Raw genomic sequence first — 12,574 nt, 5'->3', positions numbered from 1 at the left:
TGTAATATTTGTATATTAGTACAGTACTGTATCATTATAAGAAATAAAAACAGCAAATATTAATCTTTTTCATTGCGTTTGTTTATAAGTTTCTGAACACAACTGTTTATGCTTTCTGGATCAGCTGATCAAGGCAAACTTCCAAAGGATCTTTTTTATTTCCCAAAAGAAACAATTAATGCTTAAACTATCATTTTAGCCCTTTTACCCCCAAAGGACGTACTGATACATTTCATAAAAGCCATCCCTTTACCCCCATGGACGTACCGGTACGTCCTTGCAAAAAAATGATATAAAAAATCTTTTTTTCATATTTTTGATAAATTTTTGAGAAAATTCAGGCATTCTCCAAGAGAATGAGACCAACCAGACCTCTCTATGACAAAAATTAAGGCTGTTAGAGCAATTTGAAAAAAATATACTGCAAAATGTGCTGGGAAAAAAATAACCCCCTGGGGGTTAACCTCTTCCGCACGACGGGTCGAACGGGTGTCCCATCATTTTTGCCGTATATATTACGATGGGTCGAACGGGTGACCCAAGGTTATATTAAATCCCACAGAGACATAAAGAAAGTCGGAATGGCCACAATAGATTAGTTTTCCCTATTCGTAATGCCTGTGGTGCTCTTATTATTCTACTATAGAAAATGGGATTTTCCAGAATAAAAGAAAACTGGGCATTCGTCTTTGTGGTAGCAGCATCACCAGCAGTCGCGCGGGAGTTGTTTGTTGGTGGCGGACATACGAACGTTTTCTGGTGTGTTTTTGCCTTTTTTGTGTTGATTTCATAATATCTGACATTGAAATTTCGGACAGTGATGATTCATATCATCCAGAGGAGGATATGGGGGATTCAGACAGTGAAGACTATACGTCAATGGAGAGTGATATCCATGAAAGTGACGACGAATCATTCCTTTCTTTAGGTGGTGGATGGTCACGTGTTGATGTTTTTGCCGATAAGAGGCCTAACTCAGTACCTCCCCTAAGGCAGGCCTATAGTGGTGTGAATCCCAACCTTGGAATAAGCAGTGACTCATCAGTGATAGAGTGCGTGAAAAAATTCATCACAGGTGATATTGTAGCGCACATCGTGGAATGTTCAAATGAACGTGCGAAGCATTTTTTTGAAGAAAATCCTGAACTCAAAGGTAAAATAAACAGACTGAAATGGCATGAAATTACAGTGGGTGAATTGTATGTCTTTCTGGCTTTATATATATATACAGGACAGTGTAAATATAGTGAAATAAACCAGTATTGGACAAGGCAACCTTACGAACCAGGTGTTCATTTTTTTTGTTCATCTATCATGAGCAGAGATAGATATCTATCAATAATGAAATTTTTGAGATTTACCTTGCCAGAGACTGTAAACAAAAGGATGCCATCTACACGATTGGATACATTTCGTGAAAAGATTCTTGTGCCCATGATGGGAAATGTCGATCCAGGGAAAAATATCGCCATTGATGAAGCATTGGTATTATGGAAAGGACGACTTGGCTTTCGCCAATTTATAAAAACCAAACGTGCTCGCTTTGGCATAAAGGTTTTTGTCATGTGCAACAGTGAAAAAGAGTGGAGTGGATACTGCTACAATTTTCAAATCTATTATGGAAAAGAAACTAGTGACTCTTATGTTTTGCCAAATGTCCCTGGGGCTAATGAGTTGTCTATCAGTGAGAAAATAGTTGTGCATTTGGCAAACTCTGTCCTTGGGCAAGGACGTCACATTTTTGTAGATAGCTGGTATTCGAGTATTCGTTTGGCACACTTTTTGCTCACGCAAGAGACATTGATGACTGGCACCATTCGTCCTAACAGAGGAGTGCCAAATGAACTGAGAGGAGAAAAGTTGATAAACCATCAGGCATCATTTGTCAGGAAAGACAATACTTTGATTGTCAAATGGAATGATAAGAGGGAAGTGTATGTTATTTCCACTTGTTATGAATCAACATTATTTGTCGAAAAACAGCAAGTGTTGCCTGGTGGAAGGAAAATAAGTTTCAAAAAGCCTCACATGATAGAAAAATATAATGATTTTATGGGAGGTGTTGATAAAGCAGATCAGCTTTTGGAACCCATAGATCCAAGCCGCAAGTCTCTGGCATGGTTCAAGAAATTAGGATTGCATTTCATTATGCTTCTCATGCTAAACAGCTTCCTACTTTACAAGAATAAAGTGAACAAAAAAAGCACCATCAAGAGATTCATCCTGAAAGCTGTTGAAGAAATAATTGAGACTCACAGTCCAAAAGGAATTGAAGTGAGAGAGAAGTTTATTGCTGCGAACCCTAGAGCAGGCCGCAAAAGGAAGGTAGAGGAAGTAATTCATGCTTTTATCCAGCTTGCTCCTACACCAGGAGGCAATCAAAAACCCCGGAAGCGGTGCAGAGTATGCAAGGTCGAGAAAAAAACCAGGTATTGCTGCGATGGATGCCCCGAGAAACCAGGCATTTGTAGCATTGAGCATTTCAAGGAATGGCACAAAGATGTTGGTGGTGGTCCATCCACATCAAAATAAATGTGGTGTGTTGCATGTTTGTAAATAATGAATAAGTGAAAAAAATGAAGTGAAAAAAGTAAAAAAAAAAAAAAAAAAGAAAATGTATCAGAAAATTCTAATTGTACTTAGTAATAGTAAGGTAATTGCTTTTTTTGTAAATATCTGTATTTGTGTGAACAATGAAAATTTGTGTTCGTAAATAATAATAAGTGATAGTGCCACTTGAATATATATATATATGTATATATATAAATATATAATGATTGCTCAACATAATGCTACAAATGCCTCCATGAAATCCAGTCAACCAATTTGAAGGTAAATACCATTATGAATATTTTCGTTATTATGGTTATTGATTTTTTATTATATATATGTATATATATATATATATATATATATATATATATATATATATATATATATATATATATATATATATATATATATATATATATATATATATATATATATATATATCTTACACACGCATGTGTATATATATATATATATATATATATATATATATATATATATATATATATATATATATATATATATACACACACACACGCAAGCATACACACATACTTATATATATATATATATTTCTTCAATAGGGTCTCCAAGGAATCCAGTCAGCTGAATTGAAGGTAAATAATGTTATGAATATTGTTGTTCCAATGGTTATCATTGATTTACATACACACATACATACATACATACATACATACATACATACACTTATATATATATATATATATATATATATATATATATATATATATATATATATATATATATATATATATATTCTATATTCCTCAAAAAAGCTTTGTTTCGGTGAAGGAAAAGGGTTGTTATTTTATAATGGTTATCATTGCTATATATATTTTATATACTGTATATATATGTATGTTTGTATGCATGCATGTATGTATGTTTGTATGTATGTATGTACGTACCTGTATGTATGTATGTAGGTATGTATGTATGCATATATGTATGTATATACATACACATACATTATATGTGCACGTACATAAATACATGCATATATCTTTTTTTTTCTCGGAGATTAGGGCTCTAGGCGATACTCCGTCAACAAAAACGAGTGTAGAAGTATACCTCTGCGGTCACTTGGAAAATACTTTGGGTAATCAACTTTTTCGCACAGAAAATGCATACGCATATACAAACATACATACACACACACACACACACACACACATATATATATATATATATATATATATATATATATATATATATATATATATATATATATATATATATATATATATATATATATATATATATATATATATATACATATATATATATATGTATATATATATATATGTATATATATATATATATATATATATATATATATATATATATATATATATATATATATATATATATATATATATATATATATATATATATATATATATATATATATATATATACATCTATACAGTAGATTTACACATGCATTTACATACCAAACATATATATGAAAACACAGTTGCGCATTAGTATATACATGAACATGTATGTGTACTTATACATGCATACGGACGGACACACGCACACGCATGCGCCCGCGCGCACACACATACACGCACACACACGCACACACACACACATACACACACTTATACTAGTTGATAAATAGTTATATTTGATAATTGGCTGATTTCTGGTGCGTTTAAGCGTGACGGAAAAAAGTCGGAATGCTTATATTGACGCTCTGGTGACAGGTCGTGCGGAAGAGGTTAAGGGTTGGAAATTTCCAAATAGCCTGGGGGTAAAAGGGTTATCATACCATGGTGAAAAGTTGTATTCAAAATACCTTTCTTCCATTTTATTTACTATAGAGTTTGTCATATCAAAGTTTACCGGAGTTTAATCCATATTGCAACCTACTTGCATCTTGTTTTATAAGTTTAACCGCTGATACTCCAGCTTCAGTGATATCTATTCCTATGTAAATGACAAGGGTTGGTATTTGTGTCGGAACAACTCTCCGTTGTACTACAACAGTTTGTAAAACAAATGACTGGGAATAAAGTGATCTGGACCAAATTCTGTGGATACATAAAAGCACATATTGTACCCATGGAAAGTAATGGTCAATGGACTAATTCACTTGCTTATTTGTATTCTAAAATTTCACTCACCTTTTCCGATGGACCCTTATGAGCTATAATTTCTTCCTTTTTCCCACACTTGCAGCAGATCTCCAAAGCTTTAGCACAGTCAAGACACACGACATGATAAGAATCCTAGAACAGTAACTTCATTGTACTTTTAAATTTACACGGGCCAAAAACTAGTTTGACATATTTCTGCAATACCGTATTACTAATATTTTTAAACTTGGATAAATTTCATTTCCAAATCAGAAAAGTTTGTACAACACATCTTGGTGATAAACATTACTTCCATTAAAACGTAAGATCTAAAATCCTTTCCATTTAAAATACTACACAGCAATGAATGTAATTAAAAAAATCTTGCTTTAAAATATAATTCAGTAAATACAATTCTTAACCCTTTTACCCCCAAAGTACGTACTGGTACGTTTCACAAAACACATCCCTTTACCCCCATAGGCGTACCGGTACGTCCTTGCAAAAAACTGCTATTTACAATTTTTTTTTTTTTTTTTGATAATTTTTTGAGAAAATCCAGGCATTTTCCAAGAGAATGAGACCAACCTGACCTCTCTATGATGAAAATTAAGGCTGTTAGAGCAATTTGAAAAATATATACTACAAAATGTGCTTGAATAAAAAATAACCCCTGGGGGTTAAGGGTTGGAAAGTTCCAAATAGCCTGGGGGTAAAAGGGTTAAGCTTTTAATCACAAAGAGCAAACCTATCTAACAGTCTCTGCTACTAAATATTGAACTGAAAACTAACAATTCAAGTATAGTAATGTATCGTACAATATCATAAAAGTTTTGTTACTCTACTGAGAAATGGATAATATACACAGCCTCTTCAATAAAATGTTATTTTTATTAATAAAATAAATTTTTGAATATACTTACCCGGTGATCATATAAGCTGCAACTCTGTTGCTCGACAGAAAAACCTACGGTCAAAATACGCCAGCGATCGCTATGCAGGTGGGGGTGTACATCAACAGCGCCATCTGTCGAGCAGGTACTTAGTACTCCAAGTAAACAAAGAACCAATTTTCTCCTCGGTCCACTGGGTCTCTATTGGGGAGGAAGGGAGGGTCCTCTAATATATGATCACCGGGTAAGTATATTCAAAAATTTATTTTATTAATAAAAATAACATTTTTCAATATTAAACTTAGCCGGTGATCATATAAGCTGATTCACACCCAGGGGGGTGGGTAGAGACCAGCATTACATGTTTACATTATTATGAGCTAAGTATTTTGTATTTCATTTTAGCAGTTATTCAAAATAACAAACATAAAATAAATAAGTACCTGGTAAGGAAGTCGACTTGAACAATTACTCTGCCTTTTTAAGTACGTCTTCTTTACGGAGCCTCGCGATCCTCTTAGGATGCTGAGCGACCCCTAGGATCTGAAGTATCAAGGGTTGCAACCCATACAACAGGACCTCATCAAAACCTCTAATCTAGGCGCTTCTCAAGAAATGACTTTGACCACCCGCCAAATCAAGTAGGATGCGAAAGGCTTCTTAGCCTTCCGGACAACCCAAAAAACAATAATAAAACATTTCAAGAGAAAGATTAAAAAGGTTATGGAATTAGGGAATTGTAGTGGTTGAGCCCTCACCCACTACTGTACTCGTTGCTACGAATGGTCCCAGAGTGTAGCAGTTCTCGTAAAGAGACTGGACATTCTTAAGATAAAAAGACGCGAACACTGATTTGCTTTTCCAATAGGTTGCGTCGATTATACTTTGCAGATATCTATTTTGTTTAAAGGCCACGGAAGTTGCGACAGCTCTAACTTCGTGTGTCCTTACCTTCAGCAAAGCTTGGTCTTCCTCATTCAGATGGGAATGAGCTTCTCGTATTAACAGTCTGATAAAATAGGATAAAGCATTCTTTGACATAGGCAAAGATGGATTCTTAACTGAACACCATAAAGCTTCAGACGGGCCTCGTAAAGGTTTTTAAATAGAACTTAAGAGCTCTTACAGGACATAAGACTCTTTCTAGTTCATTTCCAACCATACGATAAGTTTGGAATATCGAACGATATTGGTCAAGGCCGAGAAGGCAGCTCGTGTTTGGCTAGAAAACCAAGTTGTAGAACATGTAGCCGTTTCAGATGAGAATCCGATGTTCTTGCTGAAGGCATGAATCTCACTGACTCTTTTAGCTGTGGCTAAGCATACCAGGAAAAGAGTCTTTAAGGTGAGATCTTTCAGGGAGGCTGATTGTAGCGGTTCGAACCTGTCTGACATAAGGAATCTTAGTACCACGTCTAAATTCCAACCAGGTGTAACCAAACGACGCTCCTTCGTGGTCTCAAAAGACTTAAGGAGGTCCTGTAGATCTTTATTGTTGGAAAGATCTAAGCCTCTGTGACGGAAGACTGATGCCAACATGCTTCTGTAACCCTTGATAGTGGGAGCTGAAAGAGATCGTTCTTTCCTCAGATATAAGAGAAAGTCAGCTATTTGAGTTACAGAGGTACTGGTCGAGGATACGGATACTGACTTGCACCAGTTTCGGAAGATTTCCCACTTCGATTGGTAGACTCTAAGGGTGGATGTTCTCCTTGCTCTAGCAATCGCTCTGGCTGCCTCCTTCGAGAAGCCTCTAGCTCCGAGAGTCTTTCGATAGTCTGAAGGCAATCAGACGAAGAGCGTGGAGGCCTTGGTGTACCTTCTTTACGCGTGGCTGACGTAGAAGGTCCACCCTTAGGGGAAGTGTTCTGGGAACGTCTACTAGCCATCGAAGTACCTCGGTGAACCATTCTCTCGCGGGCCAGAGGGAAGCAACTAGCGTCAACCTTGTCCCTTCGTGAGAGGCGAACTTCTGTAGTACCTTGTTGACAATCTTGAACGGAGGGAATGCATATAGATCTAGATGTGACCAATCTAGTAGAAAGGCATCTATATAAACTGCTGCTGGGTCCGGGATTGGTGAGCAAAATATTGGGAGCCTCTTGGTCATCGAGGTTGCGAAGAGATCTATGGTTGGCTGGCCCCAGGTGGCCCAAAGTCTCTTGCATACATCCTTGTGGAGGGTCCATTCTGTTGGAATTATTTGTCCCTTCCGACTGAGACAATCTGCCATGACATTCAAGTTGCCTTGGATGAACCTCGTTACTAGTGATATGTCTAGACCTTTTGACCAGGTGAGGAGGTCCCTTGCGATCTCGTACAATGTCAGAGAGTAGGTCCCTCCTTGCTAGGAGATGTACGCCAAAGCCGTGGTGTTGTCCGAGTTCACCTCCACCACTTTGCCTTGAAGGAGAGACCTGAAGCTTTTCCAGGTCAGACGTACTGCCAGTAGCTCCTTGCAGTTGAAATGCATTGTCCTTTGACTAGAGTTCCATAATCCCGAGCATTCCCTACCATCTAATGTCGCACCCCAGCCTACGTCCGATGCGTCCGAGAAGAGAACGTGGTTGGGAGTCTGAACAGTCAGGGGAAGACCCTCTCTAAGGTTGATATAGTCCTTTCACCAAGTCAGACAAGACTTTATCTTTCCGGAAACCGGGATCGAGACCGCTTCTAGCGTCTTGTCCTTTTTCCAGTGAAAAGCTAGATGGTATAGAAGAGGACGGAGGTGTAGTCTTCCTAGTGACACAAATTGATCCACGGATGACAGTGTCCCTACCAGACTCATCCACAGCCTGACTGGGCAGCGTTCCTTCTTCAGCATCTTCTGGATGGATAGCAGGGCTGGGGGCTGATCGTCTTGTTCAGCAACGTCCTCATCAGAGGGTTCCTCATCCGAAACTGATGAGGAAACGGCAACGGAGTGGGCAACGTCTGACTCGCTGAATCCGGTCGCACTGGTGGATGCGTGACGGAGCCGGACGCAATATCATGGCACTGCTGCACAGTCTGTGAACTGTCAACAACCATGGGTGCGCGAGGAAGTACAGCGTCAACCTGAAACTGTCTAGACTGTCTGGGTTGTGCAGTCAACACCCTACCGGGTTGCTGAGGTTGACGCACTGCGTCACAACAAGTCACCTCTGCTGGTTGTTGAACGTCCTGAACGTCAACAACCACCTCCGAGCGTCGCTTAACGTCAACGTGCGACTGGCAACCCACACTGGGTCGCATCGGTGGAGGAACCACCTCAACTGGCAGACGCGAGTAGGTTACCTCAGCGTCAACAGGGCGCACAACCGACCGGTTGGAAGGTTGTTGGCCAGAAGGAGGAACCACCTCAACTGGCAGACGCGAGTAGGTTACCTCAGCGTCAACAGGGCGCACAACCGACCGGTTGGAAGGTTGTTGGCCAGAAGGAGGAACCACCTCAACTGGCAGACGCGAGTAGGTTACCTCAGCGCCAACAGGGCGCACAACCGACCGGTTGGAAGGTTGTTGGCCAGAAGGTTCTTCTCCGCATTTAAGTCCTCTATCAAGGACGCAAGCTTGGACTGCATGGCTTGCAGCAAAGCCCATTTAGGGTCTACGGGAGCAGGTGTGGCAACAGACGGGGTTAGCGACTGAGGCGGAACCGTTTACCATCCCTGAAAGCCTTGTTATGTGTGACATAATAGTACAGCAAAACTTCAAAGGCTTGACAAAAGCTGAGAAGTTGTCCTGTAAACAACTTGGAGCGTCTCCTGGCTAGGCGCCAGGGCGAGTCTACCAGAAATGAGAAGTCTATCTGGGCAGAGGCATGAACTCCCAAGCCGAGAAATTCTCTCTTGTCCTATCAGACTCTCGCTCTATAAGCCAGTTTAAAAGAAGGGAAATCAAAGGCTGTATCCCTAAAACTCCTCCTGGTGCAAAAACCAGTCGCCTAGCCAACGTAACGCTCTCTAGGAGAGCGAGAGAGCACTAGCTTAAAAACAATGGCTTCTAAGTAGCTAGGCCTAGTGTAAGTTCTGACGTTTAGGCGAATGAGGAGCAGCAGTTACAAGATCCGGACGAAGATTCTTAAAAAATCATCATGATTTAATTAAAGTCCATAGGAGGCTAAGCAGCTTAAGGCTCCTCTCCAAATGACAGAGTCCTCAAGGGAATATCAGTAGGAGGGAGAACAGCACTTTCTCATCTACAGGAACCTTGTCCGATAAAGGCTAGGTTATCTCAGTGAGTCTCTCACTGGTGCATTAGTAGCAGACCAGAAGGCAACGTCATGTAACTGCTTGACAGTCTGTGAACTGTCAACAACTGAACTGTCAACCACAACAGGTGCGTGAGGACATACAGTGTTCACTCGAGACTGCTTTGACTGTCTATACTGAGCAGTCAAAACAACTCTAGAATGCGGAGGTTGACGCACCGCGTCAAAACAAAACAACTTAGACTGTTGTTGTACCTCGCGAACGTCAACGGAAGGTTCCGTGCGTTACTGAACGTCAACATGCGGCTGGCAGGGCACACTGGAACGCATGGGTGGAGGGACTCTCTCAGCTGGAGTGCGGCAGAAGGTCGCCTCAGCGTCCACAGGACGCACAACCGTGTTGGTTGTAGGCTAGAGGTTGGTGCAGTGTCAACCTTCTCCGCACGAAAGTCCCGCATCAATGACGTTAACTGAGACTGCATGGTCTGCAGCAAAGACCACTTAGGGTCTACAGGAGCAGGTGCGGCAACAGACGGTGTGACTGCCTGATGCGGTACCGCTTTGCCTCTCTTAGGAGGTGAGCAGTCGTCGGAAGACTGCAGCGAGTCCGAACTGACCCAGTGGCTACAACTGGGCCGTTGGACTTGCGCGGAAGGGACCGACTTGCGCTTAATAAGCTGCGAGACCTTGGTCCATGGTTTCTTACGAGAAACCTTTTTCCGCAGACGAGAAATAAATGGGCTCTCTCGTCTTTGTGTGGGTGGGGCGATCTTGGGTAGATACGCCCGAAACCACGGAGGGAAACGTCTGTTCGTTGATCAAGGCCTGACGAACCCATAAGTCGTTCGACATTACTTCTCCCCTGGGCTTGGGAGCTTGCAAGAGGTCCCGGACTAGGTGAACGACAGGCACGAACAGACGAACCCTCGGACGCAACACTGTAACACTTTGCGCATATCACTTTATCACTTCGATTTTCTGTTTTGCACTTATTTCACTGAAATCGAAACTTTTACTGATTTCTACCTGAAACACGCAATTCTACCCTTCATTAAAAGGTAGTAATTGCGAAACCAGTCGTATAATGCAGCTCATTAATACTAGCAAAAAACAGAAAACATAAATAAAGATAAAAAATTCAGTGGCTGGGAAAGAGACTAAACACTAGTTCAAATAAACTACGTTTACAATCTCTCACCGCACATAGCCTGGGGACAAGAATAAAACCCTAGAAACGTTTTACCTTCTTCCCCGTACAGCGACTAGGGAGGAGAGTAACACGAGAACAACGTTACCCGCTTGAACGGAACGTTTTCTCTCCTCTCTCTCCCTCCGTCTCTATCTCTCTCTCTCTTTCTCTCTTGATTTCGCACCTAAGAGAAGAGCCCAATGATATATCGTCAAAAAAAAAACATGTTATTTGACTAAAGGAAAAAACTGAAAGGTTTTCCAAATAAAAAGTTCCTTTAATTTAGAATTTAAAACATTTAAGCTAAGAAAGAATGAACGAAACGTCAGAATCGATTTACTCTTACTGCAAAGTGAAACCGTGATACACTCTCTCTCTATCGTAACGATAGAGCGCATGTTGAACGTCCTGAACGTCAACAACTGCGTAGTCTAAAAAACTAAACGTTAGTTCATCTTTGAAAACTGTACGAAGACTATCAAAGAAATTTTCATAAAACATTAAATTTAAAAAGTTTTAAATTCTTTAAAGGCTAAATACGATATAACGGGCTCAACGTTGATTAACTTCGGTTCCAAGTTAGGACCGCCTACTATCAGGAAAGGTCGCATATAAACAAAACATAAAAATTTATTTTTATATGTTTATAATAAATGGAAAGTTAATCGAAGAGGCCTAATAAAGGCAGAGAGATATAAAATATATAGATCTATAACGTGTTAAGCAAAATTACTAAAAACCTAAACACACTTCCGTCTAAGGGAAGGGTCGGCCATTTAAAAGTGAAAGAGAGTCCATACTCTCTTTGTCACCATAATTAATTCTATCCAAAACGAGTTCAAGTTTTGAGATGAAGATAAAACACCTGCATAGCGAAAGCTCAAAACTAGAATAGTGTACTTCACCAAATAGTTGTGAAAACAAATCCAGTTAGTAACAGCGTATTAGTAGGTCTTGCCGGTAGCCCGACAGAGAGAAAATTGGTTCTTTGTTTACTTGGAGTACTAAGTACCTGCTCGACAGATGGCGCTGTTGATGTACACCCCCACCTGCATAGCGATCGCTGGCGTATTTTGACCGTAGGTTTTTCTGTCGAGCAACAGAGTTGCAGCTTATATGATCACCGGCTAAGTTTAATATTGAAAATACAATATTGCATCATACTGTAACTTAATTTGAATCTAATTAACCCTTTTACCCCCAGGCTATTTGGAAATTTCCAACCCTTAACCCCCAGGGGTTATTTTTTTCCCATCACATTTTGCAGTATATTTTTTTCAAATTGCTCTAACAGCCTTAATTTTTGTCATAGAGAGGTCAGGTTGGTCTCATTCTCTTGGAAAATGCCTGAATTTTCTAAAAAGAAAAATGATCAAAAATATGAAAAAAAAAATTTCTATAGCATTTTTTTGCAAGGACGTACCGGTACGTCCATGGGGGTAAGGGGATGGCTTTTGTGAAACGTACCGGTACGTCCTTTGGGGGTAAAGGGATGGCTTTTGTGAAACGTACCGGTACGTCCATGGGGGTAAAGGGATGGCTTTTGTGAAACGTACCAGTACGTCCTTTGGGGGTAAAGGGATGGCTTTTGTGAAACGTACCGGTACGTCCATGGGGGTAAAGGGATGGCTTTTGTGAAACGTACCAG

At 39.9% G+C, this 12,574-nt stretch overlaps 1 protein-coding gene across 3 annotated transcripts in view; it reads right to left on the bottom strand.

Annotated features, from left to right (window-relative positions):
- LOC137636891 (golgin subfamily A member 6-like protein 25) overlaps positions 1–12,574 on the bottom strand; it is a 131,647-nt gene that overhangs the window by 37,373 nt on the left and 81,700 nt on the right. For all 3 annotated transcript variants that reach the window (XM_068369247.1, XM_068369248.1, XM_068369249.1), the window contains exon 4: positions 4,704–4,808. In XM_068369247.1, coding sequence (XP_068225348.1) covers positions 4,704–4,808 — 105 coding nt within the window. The remainder of the gene's footprint in view (positions 1–4,703; positions 4,809–12,574) is intronic.

This window comes from Palaemon carinicauda, unplaced genomic scaffold (genome assembly GCF_036898095.1).
Source record: "Palaemon carinicauda isolate YSFRI2023 unplaced genomic scaffold, ASM3689809v2 scaffold43, whole genome shotgun sequence".
NCBI classification, from domain to species: Eukaryota; Metazoa; Arthropoda; class Malacostraca; order Decapoda; family Palaemonidae; genus Palaemon; species Palaemon carinicauda.
The sequence above is the reverse complement of the archived record's forward strand: the minus strand, read 5'-3'. Positions and strand labels throughout refer to the sequence as shown.